Source organism: Lycorma delicatula, chromosome 2 (genome assembly GCF_047948215.1).
Source record: "Lycorma delicatula isolate Av1 chromosome 2, ASM4794821v1, whole genome shotgun sequence".
Lineage (NCBI taxonomy): Eukaryota > Metazoa > Arthropoda > Insecta > Hemiptera > Fulgoridae > Lycorma > Lycorma delicatula.
The window spans coordinates 7,371,700-7,387,439 of NC_134456.1; the positions used below are offsets into that span (position 1 = coordinate 7,371,700).

General features: G+C 33.1%; 2 protein-coding genes across 2 annotated transcripts in view; both read left to right on the forward strand.

Annotated features, from left to right (window-relative positions):
* Window positions 1–15,740, forward strand: part of SP1173 (major facilitator superfamily domain-containing protein SP1173) — a 281,971-nt gene that overhangs the window by 168,276 nt on the left and 97,955 nt on the right. The window lies entirely within an intron of this gene.
* Window positions 12,002–13,557, forward strand: LOC142320105 (uncharacterized). Its single transcript, XM_075357784.1, has one exon. The coding sequence runs from the start codon at window positions 12,207–12,209 to the stop codon at window positions 13,137–13,139; it is 933 nt and encodes a 310-aa protein (XP_075213899.1). The 5' UTR covers window positions 12,002–12,206; the 3' UTR covers window positions 13,140–13,557.

Consider the following 15,740-nt stretch of genomic DNA (forward strand, 5'->3'; position numbering starts at 1 on the left):
ATTTTGAATGCCGGTTAACTTTTTCAGTTCCATTAGCATCTACTACATAAAACCTGAGCAGAAGTAAAGAATTGTAAAGAATGTTGGGTCAAGAGTATAAGTTATTGGTTAGTTCCTTTCTCCCAAAACGCCGAGAGGGGAGGCAAAGGAGGCAAATTCCCACCAGCCCGTGATCTGGTGGAGAAAGGCTCGGCAAACTTGGAAAAATTATGGTCTCTAATTAAGAGTAAAAATTTCATCAAGCGAAAAATTCAAGAAAAGATAATTCAATCCTTTATATATATATATATATTTAAATTTTATTAAATAAACCACCTATACAGAATATTAAGATAAGACATATCTTACCTTAAAATTCTGGTAGCTGATTAAGAGAAAAAATTTCATCAAGCGAATATATATACAAAAAGCACTTGTACAAAAAGTACAAAAAAGGATATATATATGTACAAAAAAGGACTTGTTGTGAGTGGTCCATAATCAGTGCCCAGCAAAAACTACTGAAGGTAAAATAATGAAAATTTTTTTGCACGTTCTTTTTACGTTGTAAGTGAACATAAAGAAAGGATTTACTGAAATTCCGATTTTAAATGGTTAAAATGGAGAAACTTAATATTTTTTCTAATTTCTCTGTAAGAAATGGAGATATCAACTTGATTATAGGTCTGTGTATCTTCATGCAAATATCTAAAAACCGATTTGTACATTTTTTGAAATTCGACTTCGAAAAGAGTGAATAAAGGTAAAACATTTTCGAACAATGATTGCAAATTCCTATTTCTGACTATACTAAACGAGATATTCACTCGATTTGAGGTTGCAAATTCTCTTCAGATAAATATTTAAAGATCATTTGCCGATTTTTTTAATTTTAATATTTTTTTGGGTAAAAAACACATAAATCCTTTACATTTTTTATTATTTTTATCCTTTTATACCGCTTTTCCGTTCTACTTAATCAATCTTTATGAAATTTATGAGCAACATTTTGATGGCAATTAATGTTTGTAATTCTGATTATGTATTTCGCGTGCGAAGCCGCGACGGTAAATCTAAAAACCAATTAGTGGGTCCTGTACTGACCAAACTGTTGCTCTGAAGTAATTACAATACTCTAATAGTTTGAAAAATTGAACTGGCTTTCAGTTTTATTTATCATTATCATTCTTACAACTATGAGCTTAATAAAATAGAGGATCGAAGGAATACATTCCCTGGTTAAACGGGAAGGGCGTGTGAAGCGAGCCATGTTTGGTTAAATTTTCCCTGACCGCGACGGGAAACGGAAGTAAACATATACCGCAGGCGAAGTCGCGACAGGGATATATTATATATATATATATATATATATATATATATATACTGGATGATTCACGAAATATAAAAAACTTTCAGGACAGGTTCTACTAGTCAAAATAAAGAAGAAAGTTCATATAATCATAGGATCGGAAACGCTTCGTTAGCGAGTGTCAGTTGGCAAATGATTTCGCCGTGATTTCTACCCCTTCGGAAAAGTTAAGGCAGATTGTAATTCTTGGGACCCAAATTAAGAGGTAAATTTAATTATTTTTATATGAAATTTGACCTGAAAATTTGAAGAAGAAAAATAAATCTGAGAACTGTATTTTTTGTAGTTTTCGGGAAATCTGGGGTAAAAGACAAAAGATTGGGGTCGAAAAACACACTATTTTATTTTTGGCGTAAAATAATTTTGTTAAATGGGTAACAAACAAATAGTAGTTTTAAACAAAACTTTTCGGAAATTCGGTTTTAAGTAAAATGGATGAATCAAATTCATAGAAACAAATAAAGAGGTAAGAATTTCGAAGTTTATTAAAAAAAAAATGTGGCAGACTTTTAACTGGATATTAAACGAAACAAAATTATCAATATTACAAATTTATAATAAACAAAACTTAGTGTTCATTTGTTTATAAATTTGAATTGTAGTTTATTATTTATTATTCTTATAGTATATTATACTTGGAGTACGTTATATTTGTCTTTTAAATAAATTTCAATTTCAAATATAAGATGAATTAGCAATAGAAGTAGTGATGTCCTTTTAAAATAAAATAATGAATTTCTCGATTCGATTGTTTTTGGAGATGAAAAAAACATGAAAGTATTAGAAAAATCTATTTACAGGTAATGTGATGGGTACATCTTTTGGGATCGATTCGGTGTTTTGCTGATTGATTTTGTCCCCGAAGAATTAACGATTACTGCATCGGGAAGTTGAATTTTGGAATCAAATGCTTTGGCAGTTGTGCTGAACTATGCGTAATAGGCGTCAAGGATAGTTAACAAAAGGTGTTCTATTATTGCATGATGAAGCTACCCGCATTTCTGTTGCACGTTATTATTTTTTTTTTTTGAGTGGTTAATTGTTCACACCTTGCACTTAACAAAGAATGACTTTCATATGTTCAAAATATTTTAATAGTTTTTGGAAGGCAACCAACAGGTGATGAGTCGAAAGTTGTCAAGCAGTGATTAATTGAACTAACAATAAATGAATATAAGGTTATTTTAGAGCTCGTTCAGTGTTGTAACAAATCTGTCAATTTTGACAAGGAATACGGAGAAGTGGTAATTTCAATAAATCATTTTTAATTTTATTTATAAGCAAATAATTTTTACTTTGAACATAGATTTCGTAATAAAGAGTTATCAGTAATACAATTGAAATGGTTTTTTATTTATTCAGATTGGTACATAATATAACACATTATATTGATCATGTCAAGAATGAATTCTATTCCAGTATACTCGTATGATGGCTAACCCACCGGGTTGATTTCGTCATCGCAAATAAGCTGATTTCGAAGTCGAGAGTACTAAGGTTCAAGTCCTTCTAAAGGCACTTTTTTTTATTCGGATTTGAATACTAGATCATGGGTACCGATGTGTTCTTTGGTGGTTATAGGTTTCAATTAACCACACGTCTCAGGAATTGTCGATCTGAGACTGTACAAGACTACACTTCATACATAATCATCCTCATTCATCCTCTGAAGTAGTACCTTACGGTACCGTTCCGGAGGTTAAACAGAAAAAGAGAGAGTTATGTTGGCTGGAATAAAGGATTGAATAAACGGAAGTTGGTCAGAATTTTCTTGGTTCCATCAAGAGGAAATGATAAAACCTTTATCAGAGTATCGTTGGAAAAATACGTAATTAATAATAAAATAAAAAATAGATGTGATTAAAATCCAAATTATTTAAAAATACGAAATAAAAATAAAAGTTGTAATAAATATAAAAAATTACTGCAAAGTAATTCTCTTCTCAGGATTCATATTTGTAGGTGTACATATTTATGTACCGTTAAACAAAAAGGACAAAAATTAACTGTTTTTTTCAAAATTAAAATTTTGTTTCAACTGTTTTTTTTTTTTTTTTATGATATCCCCAAACTGAATAAGGTAATTTGGGTGAAATTTAACACGATGTTTTCTGTTTATAGGTCATAGATGCCATTTCATTTTGGTCGCAATCGGTTTAGGGCGCAGCGAAATACGATCCGTAAGTTTCATATTTCATAATTTTACTTAAAGATAGGCAAATTTTTTCATATAATTAAATGCCACTTAGGTAGCTAAAATATTTTATGATGCTTATCAATTTTATTCAAACCCGTATAAAAGGATTGGGGGAAAAAAATATTTTTCCATTTTTGACATTTCTGGGCTCAAAGTCATATTTTTTACTAATTAGTTGATTTTATTATATTTGGTTATGAATTTTGCAAATTACTTGCAGTAATGTCGGATAGTAAGCCAAATGTTTTATGAAATTTTGTAAGATGATTTCTGAATTCGGTTAATTGAAATAAATTAAGTTTAATTACAATTAGTCATGATGGTGGAGAGATACGGTCACCATGATTGTCCTATATCAAAATGTTACTCTAGAGTAGAATAATTTTTTACGTAATTTATTTCTTGCTTACTTACATACCTTAATGTTCCATTTAATTTTACTTCTAAGTAGTACATAGAGTGTGAGACCTCGTTAGCTAGAAATTAATAACTATTTTGGTTCCTTTTTTTTATGTCATTTTTTTAAGGAAAGCAAGACTTATATACAGAGTGTCCCACAAAGAAACGGAGAAACTTTCAGGCTATGTTCTAATGGTGAAAATAATGAAAAAAGTTCATATATAATGAAAGCGCTTTATTTTCGAGTTAGGTCTAGCAAAAGATTTCGTCCGGATTTAAGTTCTTCTAATAAAATGAAGCCCTATTCTAAGGTTTTTGACCCAAATTAAGGAATAAAATTGGTTGTTTGTTATGTAATTTGAGTTGGGAAATAGGATAAAACACATTCCAGAACTGTAACTCCAGTAGTTTTTAAGATATCCAACGTAAAACATAACATTCGATATTTAAATGAATTATAAATGCAGAAGTCTTACTAACAAAACTTGTAGAGAATTTAATTTTAGAAAAATTAATGTAAATATAGCCATTAAAAGGTAATTAAAAAACTTTAATAATCGGGGTTTTTATTGAAGAAAAACAAACGAAAATTAAGACAGAAAATTGTATTATTCTTTCTGTACCTATTAGATATTACTCAATATAGCAAAACAAAAAAATAAAATACGTGAAATGATAAATGAAAACAGAATAACAAACCTAAGTTGCAGTAATTCTTTGAAATTCCCTCCTTTACAATTTACACAGCACTCTGCCCGTACAAACTCAGGTTCGTATCGTATAAATTGATAGAAAAAAAAACAACTGACAACTCTGGGTTATTTCTGATACACCGATGACATAATTTACATTATTATCATTTTATTTAAGTATTATATTTTTTTGTTTATTTAATTCATTGATTCTAACTAAAGCGCGCGGGCATACCGTATTTTATTCGCACGGGAGTGGCGGTACTAGCGGTGATGGTCGGCACTAACTAAACTAATATAATTTAACAACTTACATAAAACAAATTTCGTTTGTACGGTCGGTAAACTGGTGTAGCTACGAGCCTTAACACACCAGTTAACGAGTCAACCGGACGATCGAGTTCGGGACCTGGCGAGATCGCGTTGCTTTTTTACATTTTAAATATTATTTATTTATTTAATTCTACCGCACACTTGTGACGTTACAACATACCAGACGACTACAACAGCATTTTTTGGTTTGAGGTGAAATTTTGCAAAAATGTTTTTTTATTTTCAAATACTATTATTTTTTAATCGTTAACAAATATTCCTAAGAAAACTATGATCTTAATTAGGTGAAATGTCGAGATACTGAAGTTGACCTTGCTGTGCAGTCTTTCTCCCTTGACTTTTTAAGTTGAAAATTTAATAGCAACAGTTCTTATATACAGAAGTAATCTGACCATATTTGGTCATAGTCGGCCCAGTAGTTCTGGAAATATTAGGTGATTTAGAGGCTAACACCGAATACGCGTACATACGAACATTAACATCCGGAAAATTTCTATCCGGTTTTTTTGAGTTCCTTAGGTGTGAAAACGTCACACCTAATCCGGCGAAAACCGCACGTACCCAAATTGGGCCGATTACAATACTTTCCTCTCCAGAGCTATAGCTCTGCTATAGCGCTATCTAGACGGGAAAGTGATTAAATAAATAATATAATAGCAAATTAATATACGAGTAATATTATAATAGCATTTCGTATTTTATTGAGTAACTCTTTAGTATTCATTTTTTGTCGGTATACTGTCGCTTTAACTTATCGTTTTTGTATTTTAATTTTTTCATTATTTTCACCAGTAGAACATGTCCTGAAATGTTCTCTGTTTCTTCGTGGTACTCTGTATATTAGAAGTTAAAATTGTCTTATACTTTTTTAACAAACCGGTTTCTTTTTTATTAAAACAATACAAAGTAGTTATTTATATCGATGTTTTAATTAGAATTGCATTTTATTAGGAAAACAATATTTCATTTATTCTACAACGTTCATGTTTTTATATGTTTAACCTTATTCGATGAAATTTTCTATAAAGGGCAGTAGTATTTACGCTTGACCGAGTTTCTGTAATGTACATTGTGATTATGCGATGTTGCTTACTGATTAGGTAAGGTACAGTTTATAGCTAGTAGATGGATGAATGTCTCTAATCACAGTTTGTTATGATTACAGGCTTGCCGTATAATAATAATTATGAAATGTAATAAAATAAAATCTTAAGGTCATTTCGATTTTACTTTATATTATATAGTGTAAACTTTATAACCGTAATTTAAAGAGAATGAAACTTAATCTAATGGTTAAAAATTTGTATTTATTTAATACTAGCTGACCCGGAAATGTTTCGCTATTTTTAATCTATATATGTATATATATAGATTAAATAAACGCATATTAAAGTTTGATAAAACATTAAAAAACGGAAACGAAACATCACAAAATTTAACCTTTATTTTTTCCTTTTTCCCCCTTCTAATTTTCACCCCTACTCCTCTTTCCCTTTTCCATTTTCCCCTCTTTCCTTTTTCGCAGAAATATTTATTTTCACGTAACTAATATATATTCTGAATATGAGCCAAATATGACTATAAATGTAACTTTTCTAAATATCTCGATCCCAGCGCCACCTAGCGGGTTCAAGCTAATTCAGAAACCTTCATTTTTGATGCGCACAACAACTCAAGAAAGTTTCATCGCATTCGGATGAATGGTATAGGAATGCATCCGGGACAAACAAAGAAACATTAATTTATATATATAAGACTAGCAGACCCAGAGTAGAGGAGAAAAGCCGGTTTAAGACCAATTTCAAGGTCATTCGACGCTGCCGGGTGAGGTGTGGCATGTGCATATCGGCATAAAGTATTTTAGTCCATGTAAATTTACGCGCGCAATTTGCCACACCTAATACCGTTTATATCGTATCATGCTAACTTAAATTAGTCGGTCTTAATATTAGGCGCGCAAAGTGATACATCCAGTATAATTAAAATATAAATTATCCATATCTATCATTATTCAAAAACTAAAAAAGTATTATTTTTTCTTATTTGTTTAAGATATCGTATAATAAGCTGTCATATATAATATCGTATTACAACTTTACATAACTCAAGTTTTTTCGGCGACAAATAAAAAATTATTAAATAATATTGATAACAAAACTAAATATAGTGTTTAAATTTAATGTCTTTGTGTTTAAATAATTATATTTAATTTGTGTATTTATGCATTGTTTAGTTTGCATGTATGAAATGTTTTATTAGGAATAATATGCAAACTGAATATTCTATAACGTTAACAAAAGGTAACCGCATCCGTTAACCAATTTTTCAGTAAATGTTTCCATTATATAAACATCTAATTAAAAAGTAAATATTGCACATTGTGTGTGCATATAATCTTCGCTCAGATTATATAACGCATCATGTTTTTTAAAATTACAAATTGTGTTATAACCAAATATGAAATGAACATAAAAAACAATGAAAACTTTGGACGATTTCTCCATTCTTACATTGGAATTCGTGAGAGTAAATCGCACTAGTGCCTTTATCTTCTGATAACCAGCATTAGAGTTACTTACAGTCAAATTTAACTGTAACTCAGACGAGTTTGCTTTGATTTACGACTACATTAAAACTTAAATAAGTATACAAGACAACTAAATTAAATTATCAAATGGGCTTTACTCGTTTGATTAACTCTGATCCGATTTCAAATATTATGAGTGTTGCATCATATTAGTGGTCATATGTTGTGTACGTGACTGTATAAACATAGACGAGGTAACATAAAGGCTTTTAATAGTCATTTTTCCTGTTTGAGGTCAAGACGTCGCTATCGATCACGCGGCTTGGGTGTGGTACTTTGTGCGCGGGTGAACAATTAAATGATAATTGCCGTGTTTCTATTGGTCGAGATGACGTAATGGTTTTTTCCTGTTCAAACATGTTCGAGGTCACGCGGCTTTGGTGTGGTACTTTGTGCGCGTGTGATAACTGTCGTGTTTCTATTGGTCGAGATGGAAATTGGTGAGTGGTGGGAAGAAGAGATATATAATGCGTTATTATATATACTGTTTAACTCATTCACTTATTGTATCTCGTTGTGTTCACTTGTATCTCATTTTTATATTGAATCAATACGGAATATATATTTGAACCAAAGAAGAAGAAGCATCATATTAAATAATAATAAGGTAAGTGTTTTGATTCTTAATAAGATATGTTTATGTAGAAAGACTGTAAGCATTAATGGTGTTCTCACCTAACTTTTAGTACAAACACTATTTAAAACCTTCCTAAGATAAGTCAGTGTCTTAGAAATTAGAAATAACAGTAAAATCTCTTAAAATATAAATTTAATAAAAAAGTAGAATAATAAATTTAAAAAATTAAAAGATAGCTATTAAAAATGTCCTCTTTTATGTTATGTCACATAGATATAATTAAAAATTACATTTTGATATATCTGAAAAATTAAACATATTTATTTAATTAAGCAAAATCGAAAATGTTGTTTCCATTATATAAACATTAATTAATAAAGTAAATATATTTACATCGTGTGTGCATATAATCTTCGCTCAGATTATATAATGAATCGTGTTTTTAAAATTGCAAATTGTATTGTAATCTGTACAATCTAAGTTATAAACTACTCATGCTTCATGTGGGTAAAAAAATGAAAGATACATTAAAACGATGTAAACGAATGTAAAATGAACATAAAAGATCATGAAAGGATCATAATCGAACGTGATACACACATAAACGAACATGAACCATACCTGAACAGTATACGAAACGAACATGAAAGAATCAGAAACTAACACGATAAAAACATTAATTCAACATAAACGAACATGAAACAACTTAAACAATCGTATAATGAAAATGAAAGTCATAATTCGAATATTAAAGATCATAATAGAAACGTAAAAACATCCTAAATTATTATGAACAAATATGAAATGAACATAAAAAACAATGAAAACTTTGGACGATTTCTTCATTCTTACATTGGAATTCGTGAGAGTAAATCGCACTAGTGCCTTTATCTTCTGATAACCATCATTAGAATTACTTAAACAGTCAAATTTAACTGTAATTCAGACGAGTTTGGTTTCATTTACGACTACATTAAAACTTAAGTAAGTATACAATACAACTAAATTAAATTATCAAATGGACTTTACTGGTTTGATTAACTCTGATCCGATTTCAAATGTTATCGATTCGTAAGAGTATAGTACCCACACATCCGGTTCAATATGAAAACTCAAGTAGCTGCTCCCTTTATAGTCCGCCAACTAGGTACTTAAGCTGTCCACTCTGGGTGATTTCTTCATTCCTGCAATTGATTTAGTGAGAGTAAGTCATACTAGTGCTTATATTCAGATAGATTTACTTAAACAGTCAAATTGTAAGTTACCCGAGTTTGGTTTGATTTACGCCTACAACATCATAATTGTTAGCTTAATACAGCAATTAGACCGACTGCGATAAACCTAATGTAAGTATACAAGACTACATAAATATTATTAAAATTATTCGCATTAATAATGCTCACCCGATATATATATATAGGCTCGTATTCGACCACAATCTAATTCGTGATTGTTGCTGTTGTTGTTGCAGGAACATGTCTGGAGAAAACCGTTACAAGAAGATGAGACTCTCTGCGATCGATCAAGTCGGCCGGTTCATCGTTGTTGAAAACGCATTCAATTGCAACCTGGTCACATACTACTACAAGAATGACAATCAAACAAACAAGGACATCGGACCACTTTTAAATTCTATGAAGCTTGAAATCGGAACGTTGCTGACCGAAACGGTTGATCGCTATGGTTCTATAAAATACAACATCTTAATCGAGCTATCGTACGAAAAGCCAATGGTCGATGAGTATAGAGATATATGCTTCAAAACAAAAAACTTTGCGGTCATCAACGTGAACGATATCGAACACTCGATCGAAGCCGCGTTCGAATCATTGCTTCGCGAAGAGACAAATTTTGAAGGAAAGCAGAGCGGCTGGACGCTTCTGAGTATCGATGGGGTCTTGGTTCGCATAAACCGTTACCGTCCACTCAAAGGGTCATCTTTCATTCCTCTACCTAAATCCATCCTACACAAACATGCCGTCGTCAACGTGAAGAATAACGACGATCTTTGTTTCGTATGGTCGATCCTGTGCAAGTATGTGCAAGGTCGTGATCGTAATCGTATAGATAAGAGATACGACGTCCTGGTAAACAAATACAATTTTGGTTCCCTTAACTTTCCAACACCTTTGAGTGATGTCTACAAATTCGAAATAATGAACGACGGAGTTTCTGTAAACGTTTACTCGGTAGATGAGAACGAAAACAGTTCCCATCAAGGTTTGTTCTGCTGAAAAACATGACCATTTCGATCTTTTGTTGCTAGTCGAAGGCAATAGCCATCATTTCTGTTTCATTTCCGATTTCGAAAGGTTGATACGATCCCAGCTGACGAAACACAAGTACGGAATTAAGATTTGTAAGAGGTGTTTCACCTATTACTACAAAACTGATAAAGATTGTGCGAGAAAGATGGCAGATCATCTTGAAAGATGCAGCAGTAATCCTCCTGCAAGAGTAGTTCTCCCCGAAGTGCGGGAAGACGGCTCTCAACCCGTACTGAAATTCAAGAATTACCATCATATGTTTCCAGTTCCTATAGTATGTTACGCCGATTTTGAATGTATCTTAAAACCGATCGCAAAGTGCTATCCCAACCCCAAAAGTTCATACACCGTTTCTACGGAGCAGCACATCCCCATGAGCTATTGTGTGTATTTTGTAGTTCATCCTTCCACGCCGGAAGCCGTTCGAAACGTGATTCCAACAGACCCTATACTTTACAGAGGAAAAGAAGCGTCCTGTTCGTTTATGCAACTCCTCCATGACGTAGCTGCCCGTGTTGGTGAAGTCCTAAAAGTGTACAAAGTAATGGAATTTTCTGAAGAAGACAGACATTCCTTCGACTCAGCCACAAAGTGTCAGATGTGTAATGTAAAATTCACCCCTGAGGTCCAACCGGTGAGAGACCACTGTCACACCACAGGAAACTACCGCGCAGCACTATGTTCCATATGCAACCTGAAAAGGGTTAGTCGGACCTTCATCCCCGTTTTCATACATAACAGTTCAAACTATGATTCCCATTTCATCGTCAGAGAACTAGGCTATGACGAAAAACAAATCACTCTACCGAAAAATACATCTCCTTTTCGAAGAGAATCAACGACCGTATTTCCGTTCGCTTCATCGACACCTACCGGTTCATGGCCTCCAGCCTAGATTACCTTGTAAAAATCATACCTACTGATAAATTCAACCATACCAAAAGGTTTTTCAACGAATCGGATATACCCCTTGTTACCAGGAAAGGAGTCTACCCATACGAGTACACCACCTCTTGGGAAACCCTAGAAGAGACCTCTCTTCCTCCGATAGAGGAATTCTACAGCAGTCTCACGGGATCGGGTATATCCGAAGATGACTATGAACATGCGATAAAAGTGTGGGACCATTTCAAAATAAACACACTAGGTCAATATAGCGATCTTTACCTTAAATGCGACGTGCTGCTCCTGTCGGGCGTTTTCGAAAATTTCAGATCCCTATGCCTTAGGGAATATAGTCTAGACTGTGCGCATTACTTCACCCTGCCTGGTTTCTCGTTCGATGCGATGTTGTTCAAAACGAATATCCAACTTGAACTGATCACAGACTACGACATCTACATGTTCTTTGAAAAAGGTATCCGCGGTGGTATTTCGGTGTGTGTTAAAAAACATGGGGAAGCAAATAACCCCTACATCCCAGATGGATATAATCCCCATCAACCGCCCAAATACCTCATGTATCTTGACGCCAACAACTTATACGGCTGGGCCTTGAGCCAATGTCTTCCGTACAAGGATATACGGTGGGTAACGACTGAAGAAAAAGATTCTGTGATGTCAAATTTTATGGCCATACCGGATGATGGTCCAATCGGATATATACTCGAAGTAGATGTCGAATATCCCTCACACCTCCACAATGCGCACAGTGACTTTCCCTTTTTGCCTACGAACGAAACCCCTCCGATCTCTAATTATCCCAAACTCATCCCATCGTTACGGAACAAGTCGAAATATATCTGTCACTTCTCCACCCTAAAACAGGCGATTAGAAACGGACTTCGGGTTACCAAAGTTCACAAAATGTTGCAGTTCGCACAGTCCGCGTGGTTGAAGGGCTACATTGAACTCAACACGCTGAATCGCCAAGCAGCTCGAAACGAATTTGAAAAAGACCTCTTTAAACTGATGAACAATGCAGTTTTCGGAAAATGTATGGAGAATGTCAGAAAGAGGGTCAACATTGAATTAGTTTCCTCTGAAAAAAGGCTGATGAAGCTCATCAGTAAATCCACCTTTCAGGATAGGATCATATATAATGAAACCCTGTGCGCCGTTCAGTGCGCTAAGGAAAAGATATATTTTGACAAACCTATATACGTGGGCCTGTCCGTGCTCGAGTTGAGCAAAACTCTTATGTATGACTTTCACTATGATGTTATGAAAAAAAAGTACGGATCGAAAATATCTCTACTGTACATGGATACGGACAGTTTTTTCTACGAAGTGAAAACGCACGACTTTTACCAAGACCTACAAGAAAGTACGTTCGCAGATTACTTCGACACGTCCGACTACCCGGTAGCTCATCCCTGTCACTCGCTGAAGAATAAGAAAGTGATAGGAAAATTTAAGGATGAGTGCAGCGGAATACCGATCCGAGAGTTCATCGGCTTGAGAGCAAAACTATATACGTTCAAAACTGGGCCTGGAAAAATTATCAAAAAAGCTAAAGGAATAAAAAAGAATGTAGTTAAAAACGAAATTGAATTTGAAGATTATAAAAAGTGTCTGTTCGACAGTAATGCTGTTGTGTACAGGACCATGAAGATGTTTAGATCTAAAAAACACATAATCGAAACGATCCAACAGAACAAATTGGCTCTAAGTTATTTTGACGATAAACGTGTCGCTATAGACAGACTAAATACTCTGCCGTGGGGTCATGTCAGTATCCCGCTGGAATTGAATCAAGTATTTAACGATAGGACCGAAGCGACCCATCGGAGGATGTGATGGAGTAATTCGTGGCTAACATGGTATACATATTAAAACATGGTCTGGAAGTGGGGTTGGAAGGCCAGCTTCTGGAGGTTGGCGGCGGGGGTCCAACAGGATCGCCGTCGCTGGATGCCCCAGGAGACGCTGGAAACCCTCACGGAAGGGCAGCACATGAAGAGCCCGCTAGCACGCGCGGAGACGATGGATGCTATATCATAGTGTGTTCCATAACGTTTTGTGAGAAGGAGAGGTTTTTAGTAGGTCCCTGTGTCCGCAGGAAACTCCATACACCTACTGGGCGTCTGGTTGCAGATTAAAAAATATATATATATATATATAAAAGGAAAACAGGTATGTTAACGTTACGTTATACATATTAAAACAAAAAAAACATACAAAAAAAAAAGAAAAATACAAAAAAGATAAAAAAATTCCAGTGTTTTATAGTAGGCCTCTCGGGGAGAGATTTCACTCATGTAAAAAAAAAAATCTCAACGCGCCGCTGTTGCTACCTCCAGGGTGGTGTGGAAACGCAACAATCGTTTTTAGTTATTTGTGTAAAAACAACAAGTAAGAAATGAACCCGGGACCTACGGATGAAAGGCCGAGACAATAAAAACTATGACAGCGAGCGACTGAAAGCTATGATCTTCCGTTCTACAGTAATCAAGCGAGAAATAACATTATTTATCAGTTCGGCAATTAACTGTACACTGTTATCACATCCTGTTTTTTCAAATTATCGGTCACGCGCATTCCGTAAACACTCACATATATGGATTGATACATCGTTTCCCCTCCTACAGTTACATCCCGTTATATTATTCAAAGACTACTAGTCATATCATTTATACTACAGCATTGTGTTTGTATCTTTCATTCGTATCATTCAATAGTTGTTAAAAGGTGTAGTTAAATATTTTCTAAAAGTGACTGATTGGAACTGGATTTTATTTAACATCATCATCATCATCATCTTAATAAGACAAATGTTTTAATCATTTATCTCTTGGAAAACATAAATGTAGAAAGTCTGTAAGCACTAATGATGTTCTCACCTAACTTTTAGTTCAAACGTTATTTAAAACCTCCTTAGATAAGAAGGTATCTCACGTCTCGAAGAGGCAGTAGAGACGAGATTCACTAATCAAATTTATAAGAAATTCTTATATCACTGTAGACACAATGTAATTATATTTACTTTTTTAATTAGATATTTGTATATGGAAACATTTACTGAAAAATTGGTTAACGGATGCGGTTACCTTTTGTTAACATTATAGAATATTCAGTTTGCATATTATTCCTAATAAAACATTTCATACATGCAAACTAAACAATGCATAAATACACAAATTAAATATAATTATTTAAACACAAAGACATTAAATTTAAACTCTATATTTAGTTTTGTTATCAATATTATTTAATAATTTTTTATATGTCGCCGAAAAAACTTGAGTTATGTAAAGTTGTAATACGATATTATATATGACAGCTTATTATACGATATCTTAAACAAATAAGAAAAAATACTTTTTTAGTTTTTAATAATGATAGATATAGATAATTTATATTTTAATTATACTGGATGTATCCCTTTGCGCGCCTAATATTAAGACCGACTAATTTAAGTTAGCATGATACGATATAAACGGTATTAGGTGTGGCAAATTGCGCGCGTAAATTAACATCGACTAAAATACGTTATGCCGATATATCGAATTATAATCGATTCGATATAAACGATATGGATGTGGCATTTTGGGCTAGTGAGCTAGTCATACATTTTCGATTCTGTTTAATTAAATAAATATGTTTAATTTTTCAGATATATATCAAAATTTAATTTTAATTATATCTATGTGACATAACATAAAAGAGGACATTTTTAATAATTATCTTTTAATTTTTTTAATTTATTATTCTACTTTTTATTAAATTTATGTTTTAAGAGATTTTACTGTTATTATTTCTAATTTTCTAAGACACTGACTTATCTAACGAAGGTTTTAAATAGTGTTTGAACTAAAAGTTAGGTGAGAACACCATTAATGCTTACAGGCTTTCTTCATAAACTTATCTTATTAAGAATCAAAACACTTATCTTATTATTTAATATGATGCTTCTTCTTCTTTGGTTCAAATATATATTCCGTATTGATTCAATATAAACATATACTTCACCAATATTCGGATCAAAATTTTTTAATATATCGCCTTCAACAACGTACAGTATAAACTCTTAGTCTGCAGTCAAATCCACTTTTGAAATGGTAGTGCACTGTTTGAACTTCGCTATCTATACCAGTTTGTAGGATATGGTGGGTTGACTGTTTTCCTGTTTTATAAGGAAAAGATTAATTTTTGTTTTAATCGGAGTCGAGCGGATGTGATTGGTGATAAGGATGTCGAAATAAGTGGTTGATAAGCGTTTCCTGTTTTAAACGGAAAAATAACAATTTATTTCTGTTTTCCTGTTTATAAGGAAAAAAAGTTGTTAAAACTTGAGCAGATGTGTGTGCAATAGATAAGCAGGTCTAAACATGATTGTGCGGTTATTTAGCGTTTTCAGTAGGAAAATAATAACGATTTATATATACTTTTTCGTTGACG

Bases quoted from the DNA above. Each gene is read 5' to 3' on its own strand.
- LOC142320105 (XM_075357784.1), top strand. From the start codon at position 12,207: ATGTTGCAGTTCGCACAGTCCGCGTGGTTGAAGGGCTACATTGAACTC.